This window comes from Erpetoichthys calabaricus, chromosome 11 (assembly GCF_900747795.2).
Source record: "Erpetoichthys calabaricus chromosome 11, fErpCal1.3, whole genome shotgun sequence".
In the NCBI taxonomy this organism is placed as follows: Eukaryota; Metazoa; Chordata; class Cladistia; order Polypteriformes; family Polypteridae; genus Erpetoichthys; species Erpetoichthys calabaricus.
This window is the reverse complement of record NC_041404.2, coordinates 107,539,343-107,558,471: the sequence shown is the minus strand read 5'-3', so window position 1 is coordinate 107,558,471 and position 19,129 is coordinate 107,539,343. Positions and strand designations below refer to the sequence as shown.

General features: G+C 40.1%; 2 protein-coding genes across 3 annotated transcripts in view; both read right to left on the bottom strand.

Annotated features, from left to right (window-relative positions):
• Window positions 1-3,683, bottom strand: part of LOC114660795 (GTPase HRas-like) — a 29,255-nt gene extending 25,572 nt beyond the window's left edge. The window contains exons 1-2 of one of the 2 annotated variants that reach the window (XM_028813699.2): window positions 3,614-3,683; window positions 737-851 (exon numbers count right to left, since the gene is read on the bottom strand). In XM_028813699.2, coding sequence (XP_028669532.1) covers window positions 737-847 — 111 coding nt within the window. In that variant the 5' untranslated portion in view covers window positions 848-851; window positions 3,614-3,683. Of the gene's footprint in view, window positions 1-736; window positions 852-3,127; window positions 3,576-3,613 lie in introns of those variants that run through there. The other variant, XM_051934192.1, reaches the window with a different exon arrangement.
• Window positions 3,684-16,321: 12,638 nt separating this feature from the next.
• Window positions 16,322-17,394, bottom strand: LOC114660057 (F-actin-capping protein subunit beta isoforms 1 and 2-like). The gene is given in 2 exon segments (XM_051934187.1): window positions 16,322-17,111; window positions 17,114-17,394. Coding segments are annotated over 2 exon segments (678 nt in total). The 5' UTR covers window positions 17,345-17,394; the 3' UTR covers window positions 16,322-16,664.
• Window positions 17,395-19,129: the final 1,735 nt, after the last annotated feature.

Here is a 19,129-nt window from a genome sequence, read left to right as displayed (position 1 = left end):
AGTACGGTGTTTATGTCATTTCATAGGCTATATACAGTTAGGTCCATAAATGAATGAATGTTACTTTTGAGCCCCTGAAATGAAGGGATTGTGTTAAAAAAATGCTTTAGTTGCCTCACATTTTTATGCAATCGTTTTGTTCACCCCACTAAATTAAAGCTGAGAGTCTGCACTTCAACTGCATCCGAGTGGTTTCATTTAAAATTCATTGCGGTAATGTACAGAACCAATATTAGAAAAAAGATGTCTCTGTCCAAATATTTATGGACCTAACTGTATAAGGTTTTGAAAAGATACAGATTTGAAACTTTATGGATTCATGGTATTTTGATGCATGCCACAATGTTGACTTGTAAAGCACTAAGCAACTGTGCCCTTTATGATATGCACAGTATTACACACACCTTGAGTGTGCTTACTATGAAAAACAAAGTATTAATCAATTTATTTTCTGGACTCACTTTAGGCCTATGAGAGATGGGGCACAACTTGCCCTCTTTGATATCAATATGTGACTGCAGCCACGTGTGGAAAGTAGAAGGCTGCACGCAACCAGCTTTGTCAGACCTGCCTACATTAGAGAGATCACTGAAGAGGCTTTGTGAAAATCTGCAAATGTTGAACAAGGCAAGAATAAACTGCTGTTCCACCAGTCTCGAGGCTGACACACTAGAAGAGCTGAACAAAGAGATCCCATGTGCTTTTAAGAAGCACCTCTATCCCATCCGCTCTTTACCTCGATAGTAGGATCATATTCATCCACAAAGTGGTTCTGAATAAGTTGAATGGTGAGTGCACTCTTTCCCACGCCTCCTGCTCCAACCACCACCAGCTTGTACTCCGTCATGTTCCTAAAAATGAAGGATTAAAACATGAAGTTGAGGAAAAGTAGAGCAATTTCAACAAGAACATGTTACGGAGGCAACCACATTCTTGGGTCTGGGCTTGAGGGTCAGGTGCTTAGTAGGACAGTGCCCAGGTGATTAAGGACAGGATGGCACTTTCCTACTTTTCCAGTCTTGAGATTACCAGTGTGTGTGCCCAGACAACCCTATCAACAGCCCAGATTCCTGAAGCCTTCTCCCACTTGGAAGTCAAAGATAAATGATTTTGGCACATTCCTGTAGCCACAGCAAAAGCACTTCTGGCCATACACAATACCTGCTGCCGAGGTTCAGCTTTACATCCAGTGCTATGCACCTTGAATTGTCATTCAGCATTCTTATTAAGATAATGCAAGTCAACCAGAACTTTTTGTGCTACACCAAATACACTGCTTACTATTGTGAAAGTGCAGGATAAACCAAAGTGTTATGAAATGCGCCAGCTCATAGCAAGGATCCTCTGATTTTTATGCAACTTATTTGAAGCACCCCATCCAGCTACTGCACCACTAAGTTGCCTTTACTATGTTCTACACAACAACATGCATGCATATTCAGTGTTTGAACACACTCTTTCAAACATGTGACCCATGATTCCAGTATAGACAATACCCTAAATACAATTGTCCACCATTACATTTAACTGACAAAAACAAGGGGATAGTCATGTGCTTTTGATGAATGCCCTAATGGCAACAGAATTGAAGTTGTTGCATAGTAGATGTGAAACACTCCTACAAATGTGTAAAATTCTGACTTTTCTGGGTATAGACCAATGTTTTCTGGTGACCCTATGAAGAAAAAAAAACAAAAGGAACAAGATTGGATTTTCCTATCAGTGCATTCCACAAACCCTTGGTCAGATTCTCTATCCCAGTGTTCAATCCCGGCCCAATGTGGCTGCAGGTTTTTGTCCAAGCCAACCTCTGCTTTTTATTGGACTCCTACCCTAATTAAACCAGCTGTTACTTTCCAGTTTCCGCTATTCACTGGCACTATGACAGCAAAACCAGGTTTTCTAAGTTTGTTTTAGAAACTAGTGTATACTGTATTACATGTAAATAATTTCGCCCTTGGTTTATATTGTAAGATTTTCACCATCATTATGATTTTTATTCTTCTTTTCCAAAGGTTCAGGACACCAAAAAGCCACTTGTTTTTAGGATTATGCACCCTTACACTATTTTTAGATTAGGCTCCTACTCTAAATTTTTAACACTAGGTACCCTAGTGTACCTGGCCTTACCACCACGAACCTTAAGTTCAAGCTTTGTAGTAGGGGTAGGCCATTCTAAAACAACAAGAAGGAGATGGCATCAGCTTTCTGAACAAGATCAGGATATTTTATTTACTAATGAGCATTCTAATGTACTCGACACTGTGATAGCTGCAGCCTTTCAGCATTTTATGTTATTTGCCATGGTGTCTACTTCATTTGTTAAATTACTAAGATACAAATATGAGAGAAATTAAAATGGTACTGTAAATGAATGGGAAATTGGCAAAGAGAATTAAGCACTTAAAACTACAGCAAAAAAAATGTATATATAAGATTCTTACAAATAAAAATCTCACAAAGAGGCGAATTAAACAAGATTAATTTGAGATAAAAATGACACTGATTACGAATCCGGTTGGAACAAAAACCTTCAGCCACAGTGGGCTCCCATGACTGAACCTAAGAGCTTCCTATAAACAATGCTATGGTACATGGAACTGTAGACAGAGACAGAATTTAAAGGGTATTCTTCTATCCCAAACTTATAATGCACCTTGTGACAATGTTGATTATAATAATTAATATAAAACGCGCTACATATAAATAAGTGCTTCACGAAACGTCTTCATTCTAATGACACCAGTCTCATAAGATGTCAGTGCCAAATAAACTCCACATCTGAAACGTCTGCCTAGATGAGCCAGATTTGGTGTGGAAATAGAAAAGCTGCCGAGCCTCAATCCCCAGGGATGCCCTGAAGCGTGGACTGGCCACACCTGCCAAATTGCCTAAATCAGATGTCAACAGAAAAGCGTCCCTGGGTGCGACAGGAGGGTTTGACAGTAGCTCCGATGCATAACGTTCGTTGGATGTACAATGTTATATCGGGAAAAACAAAAAACAGCAGAGATTTTCAGTTTCAATACAATGTTGCCTCATTTCTCGCTTGACTGATGATAAGCTTGGCAAATGGTGCGCCTGTCCAATATTAAAGGAAAGGTTAGAAAAAGACGCGAAAACATACCTGGCTTAAGAGGCACCAGCACCGGCGTTGCGCCGAATGAATGAGTACACAAAACTGTGGTGTCCTGCGCTCAGAAGAGGACGCGATCCTCTTTTGACCCGCTTGCCGCCCGGCCCTTCTCTCCTTTGGCTTCTCCAGCTGCGCGCCACAATCACTGCTGCATTCGCGCTCCCGGCAACATCCGTGCAAATCAGGCAGTCGCGGAGAGGAACGGATTTCGTTTAATTTGAAAACAGATCACAGTGTTACTCAAATAAAAGCAAAAAGGTTTCCGCTTAACTAGGTAACTAGGTTCTGATTTCTCCTCGGAAACCTTCCTTCGTCCATCACGGACTAGCAAGCCCGGTGATTATATGTGGTAGGTGGAGCTTCAATCTGTGCATCCAATCTGACAAGAATCAGCCTGAACGAGCTATCCAATAGACGAATTCAATGTATAGAATTCACTTTCCCTACCAATGGAAATACGAGTTAACAGTTTTCTACCTGTGGGCAAAGGCGTGGCTCCAGGTGGAAGCTTAATTTTTCTCTGCCAATGAGAGAAAGCACTATAAACATCTTAACCAATTGTAGAATTAGCGTGAATGCAGAACGTAGACGGAAGCTGAGCTACTATCCAATCACCCTGAAGCCAATGATTTTGTCGCAGCCCCTTCGTTTCCGGAACGTAGCCTATACAGCTGAGGAGCCGGAATGGCCGACGTTGACGAAGCGTAGGCCATAGTCTAAAGATTCTCGTGTTTTCAGTGTTTCAGCCGTAACATGTTCGGTTAAAGTTGACAACTTTTTCAAGTGAAAAATACCGGACAAAAGAAATATAGCTGGACTTTGTATCGTTGATACGTAATTGCGGAGTTACGTGTTAATTGTGCAAGCACAGGGGGAGAAACAATGCAGTGTAGAAATTTGAGTAAGAAAAAAGCCATTTGGCACATGCAAGCTCTTATGTAATATTGGTGAGGATGCTCTATAGGTCTTATTACTAATGAATAGTGTTGTAAGATGAGTATTATATTACAACGTGGTTCGATATAACTTCATTTTATAGTAGAGTATTATGTACTAATATAACCATTTCTGAATGCTTTGCATTGTAATGTAGTAAGGAGTCAAACTCGGTTCCTGTAGGGTCAAAATGGCTTCAGGTTTTCGTTCCATTTACCTTCTTAATTAGGAAGAAGTTGTTACTGCTAATAGTACCAACTTCATTTACGTTTTTTTTTTTTTTTTTTTTTTTTTTAAAGAAACCTTTTAAAAAAGTATTGCATCCGTCAGACAATGAGATGCAAAGCAAACCAACAAATGACCAGCTTATTTAAGCCCAATGGCACGTGTGTATCCTTCATGCCAATATGTATTTCAATAAAATATTTGAAAAGATAAAAAAATCACAAAACTTACTGCTTTTGAGTTTAAAAAAAAAAAAAAAAAAAAAAAAAAAAGGAAGAATTATCTGGTTCCTGTTGAATTAAAGCTTGTGACGTTTAAAAGTCAAAGCACATTAAAATTAAGGCAAAAGAAGGATTTTTCATTAGCAGCAGTGTTTTGTTACTAATTAAGTAAGTAGCTGGAATTAAAATTTGCTGTCACTGTGGTAATCCGTGATCTGAGTTTGACCCACCTAGGTTTTGCTATATTAGTCAACATTTGTTTAATTTATAATATTCACTGGTTTATGGTTCATCTTATGCCCTTTGCATTTTACACCATGCAGAAGAGCGTTTTAGACCACCAGGCCCACTTTTACACCCTCTGAGATTAGTGTTCTAGTTGAACTGTTGGGTGATTCAGAACTGTTGGTGTGGAGCTCTTTCAAATCTTAGCTCAGTATTCCTTCCATGACTTCTTTACCTATTACCTGCATCTCTTGATAGGGCTTATGTTTACTGCATACCTGTTCACCCGCTCTTCTTTCTTTTGTTTACTTCTTCACCTTCAAAACAAATCCTAATTGTACACCCTTTTTTTTAATGTAAATTGAATTAGAAATCTTCTCATGCTTTTCCTTAGAAGACTGGCGTCCTTCAACATCTGCAATAAGATGCTGCAGATGTTCTATCAGATGGTTGTGGCGAACGCCCTCTTCTACGCAGTGGTGTGCTGGGGAGGCAGCATTAAGAAGAAGAACGCCTCACGCCTGGACAAATTAGTGAGGAAGGCAGGCTCTGTTGTAGGCATGGAGCTGGACAGTTTGACATCTGTGGCAGAGCGACGGGCGCTCAGCAGGCTCCTATCAATTATGGAGAATCCACTGCATCCACTAAACAGTGTCATCTCTAGACACAGGAGCAGCTTCAGCGACAGACTGCTGTCACTGTCCTGCTCCACTGACAGACTGAGGAGATCGTTCCTCCCTCAAACTATGCGACTCTTCAATTCCACCCTGGGGGGTAAATGTTAACATTATTCAAAGTTATTGTCTGTTTTTACCTGAAGTTTTATTACTCTTTAATATTGTTTTTGTATCAGTATGTTGCTGCTGGAGTATGTGAATTTCCCCTTGGGATTAATAAAGTATCTATCTATCAATCAGTGGTTCCAACTCACTAATGTCAGATGTTGCTCTAGAAACCTTAACTACCCACACCCAACTTAAAATTCTTCACAAGCTATAATTCGACCCAACCCCCCCCCCCCCCCCCCCCCCCCCCCATCTAATGGACCATACTCCTGATCCATTTTGTTCCTTTCTCCAGGTATTATAGCACTATTAACGTTCTTTTTCTTCTGGTATTGTGTGTATTGCTCTTTTTATCTTATCTTTCCTTAAATGTTGCTGTATTCCCTCAAACGATCATTCTTCCTACTCATGAGGGGAATTTCCACAATCGTAGCACCCTGGCAGCTGAACTCCCAGTCCATCAAAGTAGATAAGAGTCAGTCCACATTCTAAAGTTTAGTATACCTTTTGCTTTCTGCCTCACAGACCATCCAGTAAATTCATAGAGACCTGGATTGTTTTTGGCCTTGTTATTCCATGCCTCCATTTTTATGTCCCCCAGGATGAACCCTTTTTCTTTGCTGATCACTAATTAGACCCTTCTCATTTTTATTGGGTTTTTGTTGTCCTCCAAATCCAGATTGGTATAGGAAATGGCTGACCAAAAAAAGAAAAATTTTGATCTTCCCAAGTTGCTGTTTTTTCCTTTTGTTTCAGTTTTTGATATTTTCATTAATGTTTCAATAAGTAAATATTCTCAAAATATATGTTATGTCACCAGAATGGATTTTGTACTGAGAACAATAAAACAGATGAATTATTTTAGTATATAAATGAGGAACATCTGCTATATTTACTATTCCATGTTATTGAACCTCATTCTCCTTTTTTCATTTCTACCTGTTTCAAATACAAAATGGGCAGTGCTGCTGCTTCATGGATCCAGTGCCCCAGATTCAAATTTGGCAGCAACATGTTTCCTTTGTGCAGTTTGCACATTCTCACATACCTGCTTGGGTTTTCCTCACACATTTCCAAACATATGCGTGGTACATTATTGGCAGTGCTAAGCTGACCTAGTTTATGTGTGTGTGATTGGCCCCTGAGATGAACTGGCACCTTATCCAGGACTGCTTTCTGCTTTTGGCCCAATGTTGTGAGGTTAGATGCCCCCCCTCCCCCAATTATACCCAATGAATGCTCATCCAGAAGTGAAATGCATTTCATGTAAAGATAAGAAATGAGGAACATAGGGGCTCTAGACCTCACAAACAGAATAGAAGTGCTTCTGTGTCATGTCTCATATTTTACATACCACCCAGAATGGGAAAAAAGAGCAGATATTGTGGCTGAACTTGCTGCTGTTATTGCTTCTTCATACAGCACTGCGTCAAGCAGCACATTATTGGCTGTCTGTTAAAGGGTTAAGCATGACTGTGCTGGAAGATCAGCACTTGGTCAGTAAAGTAGACATGCCCAGAGATATGCAGTTGTGTAAATTGACATGTCTGGAGACGCAATCAGAGACTGCATTCGGCAGATCTGAAGTGCCCTACAAACAGAAGTCCCGTAAGGTGACATAGCCTTTCCTGCACTTAAGATGATCTTTTACGAAAGAATAGGTCTTCAATCTACAAAGCAATATGCTGGAAATCTCAGGGTTATCATATTATTGGACATTTTGGATCTGGGATTCTCATATTCACTGTTCATGCTGTACCGTTTTATTTTACAAATGTTACAACCAGTAGCTCATTCCTAGTTTTTATTAAGACTCCATATTTAATTACCTGACCTTTTACTGCACACATTTTATCATCAAAAGGACACAACAATGTGTGGCTTACTTTTGGTAGAAGTTAAGTTTTATTTTTGTCATAACATTTAATACTTTTTGAAATAATATTTTTATGCATCTCTCTTCTAAATAATTTGCTATATGAATTGCATCCAAATAGTGCTACTTAACAAAGAGCAGAACTGACACAGATACAAAAAGCATCCATCCGTCTATTTTGTGTTCTGCTTATTCTAATCATACTGAATGTTAAATAGGATTCTGTATTTAACCCTCCATCCTCACCCGTCATCCTAATGGCACCATGTACAGAACCACCATTTAAAGTGAAATAATATAGGGCATTCTTAAAACCACGATAACGTCTCTATTTTTATATTTATACTACAGAAATACTTACAAAAAGTTCCAGTTGAGTAAGTCCTGTTTGGAATTTCTAGGTTGACACAGTTAAGTCTCAGAGTGTGAGAAATACTGGACAGTCTCCTTTCAGGCCCCACCAAGTAATCAAATATTAAATTCCATCATTGTTCAATCTCTGCTTCACTTCTATTCTTATTTTAATGTACTTATAGTAGTGCAGCCTTCAACATGGTATATCAGTTCTTTAAGAAGTAGTAGTTGTAGTACTGTCACATATTTAGAGTAAACTGAAATTCTTACTTGTGTGCCCAACCAGCATGCAACATGTCACCACTCTCATACACAATGATAAACAAGAATGCATTAAAATACAGAATTTCATTGCATTTTAACACACCATCCTTGTTCAGTTATGTTCATAGTTCATGAAAGCGTAAGAAAAAAAAACTCAGAAAAAACTTCAGTATCATCATTTTAATCCTGATAAAAGACCTGGCACATAGTGGATTGATGAAAGCAGAGGTTGCTGTTCTAGTAGGTCAGTTGATCTGTGGTCCAGGTGAACCAGTTGTAATATACCACCATAAAGCCTCAATTTGCTCACCTGTTCCTAGTGTCGACCAGTCCAGTGTAGCCTGTATTTTGGACACCTTCAGCTTTAGTTGCCTTGTCCCACACTATGCTCCAAATATTTAACTTCTAAAGTAAATTATTTATTATTTTTTTTTTATCCTTGTCACAAGAAAACACCAATTGGAAAACCACTTGGCACATAATGAAGCTTCCAAAGGCCAAGGCAGTGAACTGTAACCCACCAGCTTGCAGGTTAAATGCAGCTGAAGTCAAAAGTTTACATACACTTAGGGTGAATTCTTTAAAACGTACATTATAACCCCTCCACAGATTTTATGCTAACATACTCTAAGTTTGGCATATCGTTTAAGACATCTACTTTGTGCAGGGCAAAAGCATTTTTTTTCCTACAATGTTTCACTTTTTATTGACCATGTCACAATTCCAGTGGGTCACGAGTTTACATAAACTTTGTTAATATTCAGGAGCATTTAAATTGTTTAAATATTTAATTATTTGGCATTTAAATTGTTTAATTTGAGCCAAACATTGTAGGTAGCCTTTCACAAGCTTCTTACAGTACTGTAAGCTGCTGGAAGTTTGGCCTGTTCCTTCAGACAGAACTGGTATAATTGGGACAGGTTTGTAGGCCTCCTGCTCATACATGTGTTTTCAGTTCTGCCCACAAATTTTCAGTTGAATTGAAGTCAGGGCTTTGTGATGGCCACTCCAATACCTTGATCTTGTTGTGCTTAAGCCATTTTGACACAACTTTGGAGGTATGGTTGGGGTTATTGTCCATTTGAAAGATCTATTTGTAATTGAGCTTCAACTTCCTATGAGCTCTTGAGATGTTGCTGCAGTATATCTACATAATTTTCCTTCCTCATGACGCTATCTATTTTGTGAAGTGCACCAGTCCCTCCTGTAGCAAAGCACCCCCACAACATGATGCTTGTGGACTGGGATGATGTTCTTTGACTTGCAAGCTTCAGCCTTTTTCCTCCAAACATAACAATGGTCATTATGGCCAAACAGTTCAATTTTGGATTCATCAGACCAGAGGACATTTACCCAGAAGGTAGATCTTTGTCCCCATGTAGTCTGGCTTTTTTACGGCAGCTTTGGAGCAGTGGCTCCTTCCTTTCTGAGCAGCCTTTTACTGTGGATATAGATACTTATCTACCGGTTTCCTCAAAGCATCTTCACAAGGTCCTTTGCTGTTGTTCTGGGATTGATTTGCACTTGTCATGCCAAAATACACTTTTCTCTATGAAACAGAATGCATCTCCTTCCTGAGCAGTATGATGGCTGTGTGGTCCCATGGTGTTTATACTTGTGTATAATTGTCTTAACAGATGAATGTAGAACCTTCAGGCGTTTGGATGTCCACAATTTTTTTTCTGAGGTCATGGCTGATTTCTTTAAATTTCCCCATTATGTCAAGCAAAGAGGCAGTGAGTTTGATGGTAGGCCTTAACATTCATCCACATGTTGACTCCAATTAGGTTACTTGGCTCTCAGAAGCTAATTGTTTAATTGCCTAAAGGCTTGACATCATTTTCTGGAATTTTCCAAGCTGTTTAAGCTACAGTTGACAAAGTGTATGTAAAGTCGTGACCCACTGGAATTGTGAATAGTCAATAAAAAGTGAAATAGTCTGTCTATGAACATTGTTGGAAAAAATGTACTTTTGCCAAGCACAAAGAAGACGTCTTAAACGATATGCCAAATTTAAAGTTTGTTAGCATAAAATCTGTGTAGGGGTTATATAGTGAGTTTTAAAGAATTCACCCTAAGCGTATGTAAATGACTGACATAAAATGTATATTACTGTAGCTGACCATGAATGTGTCAGTTAGACATGTAACTCTAGACATAAAAAGTGTTCATATGTATATAGTTGAACTATGGTTCTGCACTTCCTACTTATACAACAGGCTGCATGGTCATAGTGGACTGAGAGTGTGCTCTCATACTGCCACAACATCACATTTTCAAATCCAGTTAAGCCAATTCATGGCAGTGGGAGGCAGGGGAATACCCCAGCAAGTCAAGACACAAGCTAGGAAACAGCCTTGGACATGCGCTGTATGACTAGGCCCATTCATGCACTCACAAACGCATACACGGAGATAATTTTAAATGACCAGTTAACCTCCCCTGCAAGTGTTTGTGGATGTGGAAGGAAAACCATTGCAGACATGGGAAGAATGTGACAACACCGTCAATCCAACAGTTCAAGGGAAAACTGTATAAACTAAGTAAAACACTGGACAGAAAATAAATTGGTGCTTAGTACTGCCAATGTTGGTGTCCTTCCTCTGTGACCCTGAACTCGACTAAGTGGGTTTAGAAAATGGATGCATGAACTTCATCTTTATGTTGAACTTGAACTTCACATTATTTTTGTCTTTTTGACAGCTCTTTAAGGCTACAATAGTTTTCCTGACAATTTCTCAATTATTTTTATTTTTTTCTTTCAATTAAACTTTAAGCTTAAGCTTGGGTGTTGACTAGTCAGCCATCGTCCAACCTGCTATATCCTAACACAGGGTCACAGGGGTCTGCTAGAGCCAATCCCAGCCAGCACAGGGCGCAAGGCAGGAACAAATTCTGTCATACTGAGAAGCAGACAGGCTGTTTGCATATGAATTAGCATGTAGGACATATGTGGACAATAGAGTGTTCAGCCATCGGCCTGACGTTGTGTTACTATGGTGGCAGACTAGCCTTATATGGCAGCTCATTATTGGTTTTAATTTACATTATGCCACTTGTATATGTGTTACTTCATGGTGAGAAATGCAACTATGCTGTGAAGCAACTGATTCCATCCATTTCAACATAACGTTGGTTCAGTTTAAGATTGTGAAGTAGGTTGCAGGCACATGAATGGATGGAGTGGTAGTCAGGAGAAAGACTTTCATACACTATTGGAGGTCTGCAGATGTTCACGCCAGGGTATTACTCATCACCTTGTCTTAAGAGTGTGGCAGTAATGTAAAATCCAAAGCTGGAGGCAGCATGGAGATGTCACAGTCTACGTTCAAACCTGTGGAAGGCAAGTAGTTGGTGCCCCAGTTGCTGGAGCTAATGCTGAAAAATTGTTTAATGTGTTGTTATCAAGTGAAAATTGTCATTTTGACACTAAAAGCACTTTATTAAAAGCAAGCTGCAATCTACCTCATTTACAAGCGTTTGCTGAAATGGACTGAGATTACCTGTAAATGCTGTAAGTGCTGTAAAACCCCATGAAGAGCAATATTATGAGTAACACACAGAGTGTTTCCTGTTTTTATTTTAATTCTATGTACTTTGTATATTTTACTTTTTATGTAGAAACACTTGACAGTCTATAATGTAAGTTTTTTATGGAAGCCTCTATCTTAAATTTTAGACATGAGTAATGGGAATTGAAGTTACAATAGATAAAACACCCTTGACAAGATAGTTTTTTCTATATATTTTCATGATTAAAATCTTTTAAACAGATGTGTTCATCACCAGAATACCTAGCAGAAAATAATGCGGTCATTTTGCATAAAGAATGGACTGTCTAAGAGATAAGAAGCTTCTGAGAGAAACTCTATCCACATGTTCTATACTTAATAAATACCGCTTTTCTTTTACATTTCTATACTTTGTACGTCTTGAGTGACTAAAGTAATAAAGTAGATACAGAACACTTGGAAAAGGGAATTAGCCACTTTCTTTCTCACAGGGTTTGAGGGAGTGTTGGGGGCACTTCCAACAGGGAACACTATGGTGAGAGGAATGTATCATTAGTGTCATGTTAATAGTTTGTTTTATGTGAACTGTTATGTATTTTTTCACATTAAGATTCCCTTTCTGTAGTATTTTTTATTTTGACATAATTTGACAAAGTTTATTTATGCTTACATTTTGTTTTATTTGTTTAGGTATCACGTGACTGCAATCATCCCATTGGTGACATCACAGAAATGACAACATATAAAGGCAACGGGTCAGTTCATGCACCCACTACACAACAAAACAGCTTGGTCTCCTGGTTAGCAACCCATCCCAGGAAGACAAGAAGTCCAGTCCCACCCCCTAGAAATGACCATTTACCTACCATAGCCAGGTGTTATGTGGGTGTCCCTTTGGCCTGGTCCAGCCACTAAGGAACCAATAATGAGGATCTTGTGAGCCGGATCACCTTTGAGGAATTGCATCACTTGGCCATAGTACTGTAACTAACACACTCTCTCTCAATACAGGTAATTTTCCTCATTTGGGACTTCATAAGTAACTGCTTGGTAGACACAAAATCAAACCAGCAGTACCCAAGGATTCTCTGAAGAGACACAGTATCAAAGGAGTCCAGTCTTCGTCTCAGGTCACTGGATAGTGTCTGTGTCTCACACCCAAATAGAAAAACTGCTGATGGCTGTGCCCAAGAGGTCATTAAAGGCCTGGATCTTGGTTTTTATCCAGGACACCCGCAAGCCCAGATACTCAGACTCCTCGCTCAATTTATCGAGAGCACCGATCAGACCCTCTATTGACTCTGCAAAGATCACAGCATCGTTGCCAAAGTCGAGATCAGTGAATCTTCAACAAGAGATGCCCCACAGCTGCTGGACCCCACAACCCTGCCCAACACCCAGTCCATGCAAGCATTGAACAGAATAGGAGCAAGAACACACCCCTGATGAACCACAGCATTAATTGGGAAAAATGCAGAGGCTCTGCCTCCACTCTGCACAGCACTCACTTTACCAGTATACAGACCGGCAATAACATCCAGCAACTTCAGGGGAAGCCCACAAAGTCTCACAGGGCAGATAGATCAACCAAGTTAAACGATTTATGAAAATGATATTCACATTTGCGCTCCATGAGAACCTTCAGTGCCAGGATGCAGTCGATGGTAGACTTCTTAAACATAAAACATGACTGCACCAGTCACTAGTAGGTGAGCAGGTGATCACAGATCCAATTGAGGATGATCTTAGCAAGGACCTTACCTGGCACTGAAAGCAGTATTATCCCCCTGTAGCTGCTGCAATCCAGGTGATCACCCTTCCTTTTCCAGATAGTCAGTTGGGATGACGCCCATTTCCCAAATGGAAGTAAAGATTGTGTGCAATGCAAGGAGGACAGCCTTACCACCCTGGATACCACAGATCCCTGCAGCCATCCGTACCCTCAGCTAGTTCACCACTTGTGCAAACTCAATGAGATCGGGTGGTTCACAGTTAATTGGAGGATCAGCCTCAAGAACAATGGACCCAGAGATGTCCAGCATCTTAGCCGGAGGATCAGCTTTAAACAGCTGCTCAAAGCAGCCTGCCCAGCAGGTCACAATTGCAGCATCATCTGTAAGGACCATTCCATCAACCGCCCTGACTGTGACTCTCCAAGGAACAGATTTTGATGTGCATAATACTTCAATTCCTCTGTAGGGTCAGTAGACCACAGAAGAATCTGTGAGTAAGTGACACACCATCTAACAAACACCTCCTTATCTGCCCTCAGAGCCCTCACAGCCATCCTTCTTAGTTCCTGGTACAAACCGGAGTTGCCATCAAGCCATGCACTGCAACTCCTCTCGATGATATCCAGGGTGCCATGCAAAATGAAGTACATCCTTCTGGGCACACTGGCAACACCAATACAACCCTCAGCAACCCTCAGGGTCTTGTCACGGAAGGACTCTCACATCACATTAGGATCAGCAGTCGCACCCAAATCTGCAAGTTCCTCACACAAACTGCATGCAACCTCATTAGAAACAGCCTGGTCATGTAGTCTGGCCAGGTCCAGTGTCATTCTCCTAGTAGGTGGTAGCCTACTGGACTTAAACTGGATCTTCAGAGTAGCAACAAGAAGTCTGTGGTTAGAATTCACAACCTGAGCACTTCTGTAGACCCTGCAGTTCTGGAGCCTCCAGCATCTCCCTTTAGGTCTAGGCTACATCTAGAGACATCTATGAAGATGATTCAGCCTTTGCGTGTCCGGGTTATTGTCACAGACAAATGTAGCCTTTAGGTCTAGATTATTATATATTCTGCTAAAGCTTGTGAGTTCCTATGTGGAGTACTGAAAAGTGGTAGACTGTGCAGGCATCACTCATAATCAAGGCTTAAGTGAATAGTGTCTGTGTGTGTGTGTGTGTGTCAAGTTTAGGGTACAAGAGTACTGCCAACCCATAACAAATATAATAAGTTCCATTAAGCCCACAATACTAAATGTGTCAAGGGAACAGTCTCAACAACAAAGAGAGCACATGCCAAACATGGGCAAACTATATTGTTAAAATGAAACTGCAGTCACTTACTGAAACAACAAGATGGATAATTCAGAGGATAGTTATTAAATGCCACAAAAGTCCAGTCTCAAAACGTACCACAGAATTGAAGCGGCATCCGGTCTTAAAAATGTAGTCTGTGAAATTCACAAAGTTGTTTATGACAGGCCTGTCAATCAGTAATTAGAGTCCAGCACACAACAAACAATTTGATGCAAGGAGCAACAAACTGGAACCTTGAGCAATTAAAATAAAAGTAATATGTTCTGATGCATCATGTTTCATCCTGTTTCTTACACCCACACAGGTTTATATGTAGAGAAAGTCACAGGATGCCTTCAACCCATAATATCTGTTACCAGCTGTTAAATGTGGTGGGCAGCTTATCTTGTGAGAGTTATTAGGTCTAGTAAATGGCCTGAACATCCGTACAACAGAAAAAGAATATGAGGGTTAGGGTTAGGTTAGGAACTGGTTAATCCTGCAGATCCAACACTGTTCGCTCATCCCAGCCATCACTGGGCACACGGTAAGGACAATCTTTGGAGAAGGTGCCAGTCCATCATAGGGAAAACACAAATATAGATGGCCACAGTACTTGATAATCAATATTCTTCAAATGTTAATATACATGTAGATTTAATCCTTTGTCACTAACAGGTAATATTCACCTTTTTCTATACAATTTCTACCTCTTTTTGAGTCAATTCAGGAATGATAATCTTGGTTAGTAAATTTTTTTAAAGGCACTGCAGCAAACGTTTATGTGCCAGAATGAATTTGTTTTCCAGATTTAACTTTTTAAGATTTTGCTCTAATTTATTATTATTTTTTAATATACTGCTTATGTCATTAATTTCTTACTCATCAGTATACAAGTGGATACAACACTGAACTGACTGTACCCTCTAACATTCAATGTCGTTTGTATCTGTCTCAGCTTGTAGCTACTTTTCTGTATTTGGATAAAATTAACAGATCAGATACCACAGAAAAAGTGACTTTAAAAGAGGAAAATATTAATTGCCTTTATATGGTTAAAGCTATAACAAAAAAAAGTGTTTGTAAACATTTTAATAAATATAAACCCCACACTGCTTTCTAAGCAAGAAGTTAGGCAAGATAACTAAACAATGAGATCAGCTGAAACTAAAAACGACTCCCAAATGTGAAAAGTGGTTGACATGAAAACCTGCAGCCACAGAGCCAAACCTCAGCACCCCTTCTATACTGGTGCCTTGACTTGGTTGAGCCAGCTGCTGAGATTTTTTTACAACTCATTTTTCATATCCTAATGATGAAGGTCTCAAGTTCAGTCCTGGGGTACCACTTTGGCTGCAGGTTTCTATTCCGACCAATTTCACAAATCAGCGGATCAGGCTTGTGTCTAACTGATCTAATTGTTTAGTTCGCTAGCCTTTTTCTTCTATTATTTTGCATTCATAAAAGTCTGCTTGCATGAAATATACATTTTACTAGAAATTCAAAAACTTTCTTTGACCATTTTCTTTGTAATTCATCGTTTTCTGTGATGCTTCCTCCCTTGTATTGTAGTTGTATCCAAATACTGACAATTAGTGACAAGCAGTACAGACACAGGGGTAAATAATACAGAATGCTAAAATGGAGCAGCTACTTCAGTGTCATGTTAATTTGGGTTATAATTAGTAAGAAAGAAGGGTCACCTTATTTGAACATTTTGCCATGCCCTTATTTATCCACTCATGTCCATTCATCCATTTCCAACTGTCATTTTTTTTTAAGAAATTATTTCAATATACAAGAACACAGTGCTGAGCCATTAATTACAATTTAAAAAGACAGACAGGGTGAAAAGGAAGAAAAGGGTCCTGTGTGTGAAGGTGCACCATTGGGCTTTTCCTAAAGTGCAAGAGTGTGTAGCAAGGGGAAATAGAGGAGTGGACATACAAGATGGTTATTTCTAACTTTGCTGCTTGCCCTTCAAGGCCTTCATCAAGTCATCCTTGAGAGCATCTTGCCTGGATTTGTCTGCCATTGTCCGAACACTCCTCAGGCCATTGTCAATGTCTTTTGTTTTCCCAAAATATATCTCATTCAAAGTACTTCAGATCTTATTTTCCATGTCCTCCACAAGTTGCCCAATGTTAGCTACGTGTGGAGAAGTGTCACTAAGAGTCTCATCCTTCTCCATCTGTCTTGTTAGACTTCCACCCATATTCATTGTTCCTGAGCCAGTCTTGGTGGTCTGTAACCACAACATAACTGTGGATGTAAGTTTGTAGTGGGCCATGCGACCACTGAACTTTTCCTGCACTTCTACCACATGAATTGAATCCCAGCATCCCTTGATCTTTTTGGAGCCATCCCCAACCTTTTTGATAAGAATTACTACAGCAAATCCATGATCCAGATCCCAGAGATACACAGAGGATACACCTCCTTCGAAATACAAATCTCTGTACTGGTCAAATGCATTATTTGCCTCAATCTTCAATTTACTCAAATGGGCAGAGGGCATGGCACCATCCTAGATTGGTGGATCATACTTACAGTATTACTCCAAGGAGACCGGTAAGAGTCACCATCTCTGTTGTAGTCACAAAGCAAGTAGTCCTTTGCCACAGACTTGTCATGAGCAATTTTCAGTGGTTGATCTCCTGAAGACAGCAAATCCTCACACAGACTGGGCACCAAATCAATGAGGTCACTCAAGTTCTTCTCTATCTGCTGAGGCAGCAGATGCCGCATCAGGTCAAGAGTGCAGTCCAGCTGCTGGTCATTCATTGTTCAGGACTCAGAGTGTCACTTAAATCCGAACATTAGGATATTTCTTAATTGACCACACAAGAAACCCTGCCTAGCCTGCTCCCCATTCATCCACTTCCAACCCCGCTTAAGCAAAGCATGGTCACAGCCCACTCCAGCACACATCAGTAAAGGAGATCTTAAAGATGTCTATAAACGAAATAAGTGTTTGCCACCAATCTTTAAATTGTTAAAACTTTGTAGTTTTCCCTTGTAATAGACAGGTTGTTTGGTAAAACGTTTCACGTGTTGCACGTTGCTGCAGGGCAGGAATAATCTTTGGTCAGGACACCAGCCCATCATGGGGTGAACACATACTCACACACTGGGGACAGTTTAGAATTGCCGAAACTGGAGCACACTTATGATCTTAATCCTGACATATGTGTGCTTCTTGTAAAGTGTGCTTTACAGTTCAAAGACATATAAGGACGTTTTTGCCTGTCTTGCTTGGCTTTCTGCTTATCTTCTGATTTCAATGCGATTATTTTTTTTAGAGCAGCACTTTACTATCGAACATCCATATGTGTAAATGAATGCACAGCTTGTGCTTGTTAAGGCTGTGTTGTCACTTACTGTGGTAGCCGCTGTTTGTTAGTTCACACTTTATTGGAAACCTTTTGCAAGAGATGACAGCAGCAAACTCCTTTTCAGAAAACAAGCACTTAAAAGGAAGAAAAGAGACCCATACTGTGAGTGAAGAAGTTCTGCTTATGTACAACAAACTCGTTAACATATAAACATCACACAGTATAAGAGATACTTTAGGATTTAGTGAAGACTCCTCAGAATGAAAGTGTATACGGTCTGGTAGGGTAAGCAAGCAGGGTATGATGTGTCTAAATATCTTGGGAGAACACAGCTGAAATATTTAATTGTTTTACTTGTGGCAGATTCAAGTGTTCTTCCTAATACTCATGTTTTCCTCCAAGTCATGTCTGTTAGATGAATTTGTGATTGCCAATTGACCCCATGCTAGTGTTTTGGTGTTTGTGTGTACATGAGTGGGCCCTGCAATGGACCAGCAATCTACTTATAGCTGGGACCTGCCTTGTGCCCAAAGCAGCCAGGATAGAGTCCAGCCCCCTGTGACCCCAAGTTGAATTATGTTGGTTTGAGAACGTCATCCTTGTTACAGTTGAAACCTCTGACCATTTATTTGGCCAGCTGAGAAAATAAACCTCATGGGGGTACACAGTCATTTGCAAGGATGAAAATCAAAGGCCGAGTCGGACACAATCAGTGCGTCCTGGAGATCTTGGTGATTTAGCTGCCTACCCACTTCTATATCCAAGTCTGCACTGGGATGTCCAGTCTGATGAAATAACCTTTAAATCTGATCATTTCTGTGCTCACAGTATCTGTGATGACTTTTCAGATTAACACATCATACATTCCTTTGGGATGTGGAAGAAAAAAAGAAAAACGCAGCACCAGGAGGAAATCCCCCCACAGGCAGAGATGATGCATGGGGTTCAAATCCAGCAGGCAGCAGTGTTAGCCAGGGTGCCATCCATCAGTAAAGGAGATTTTAAAGATGTGTAGGGCGGAGTGGTGGCTCTGAGGCTAAGGATCTGTGCTGGTATCCAGAAGGTTGCTGGTTCAAATCCCCATCACTGCCAAAAGAGATCCTACTCTGCTGGGCCCTTGAGCAAGACCCTTAACCTGTAATTGCTCCAAGGGCGCTGTACAACAGCTGACCCTGCACTCTGACCCCAAGGGGTATGTGAAAACTAACAAATTCCTAATACAAGAAATTGTATA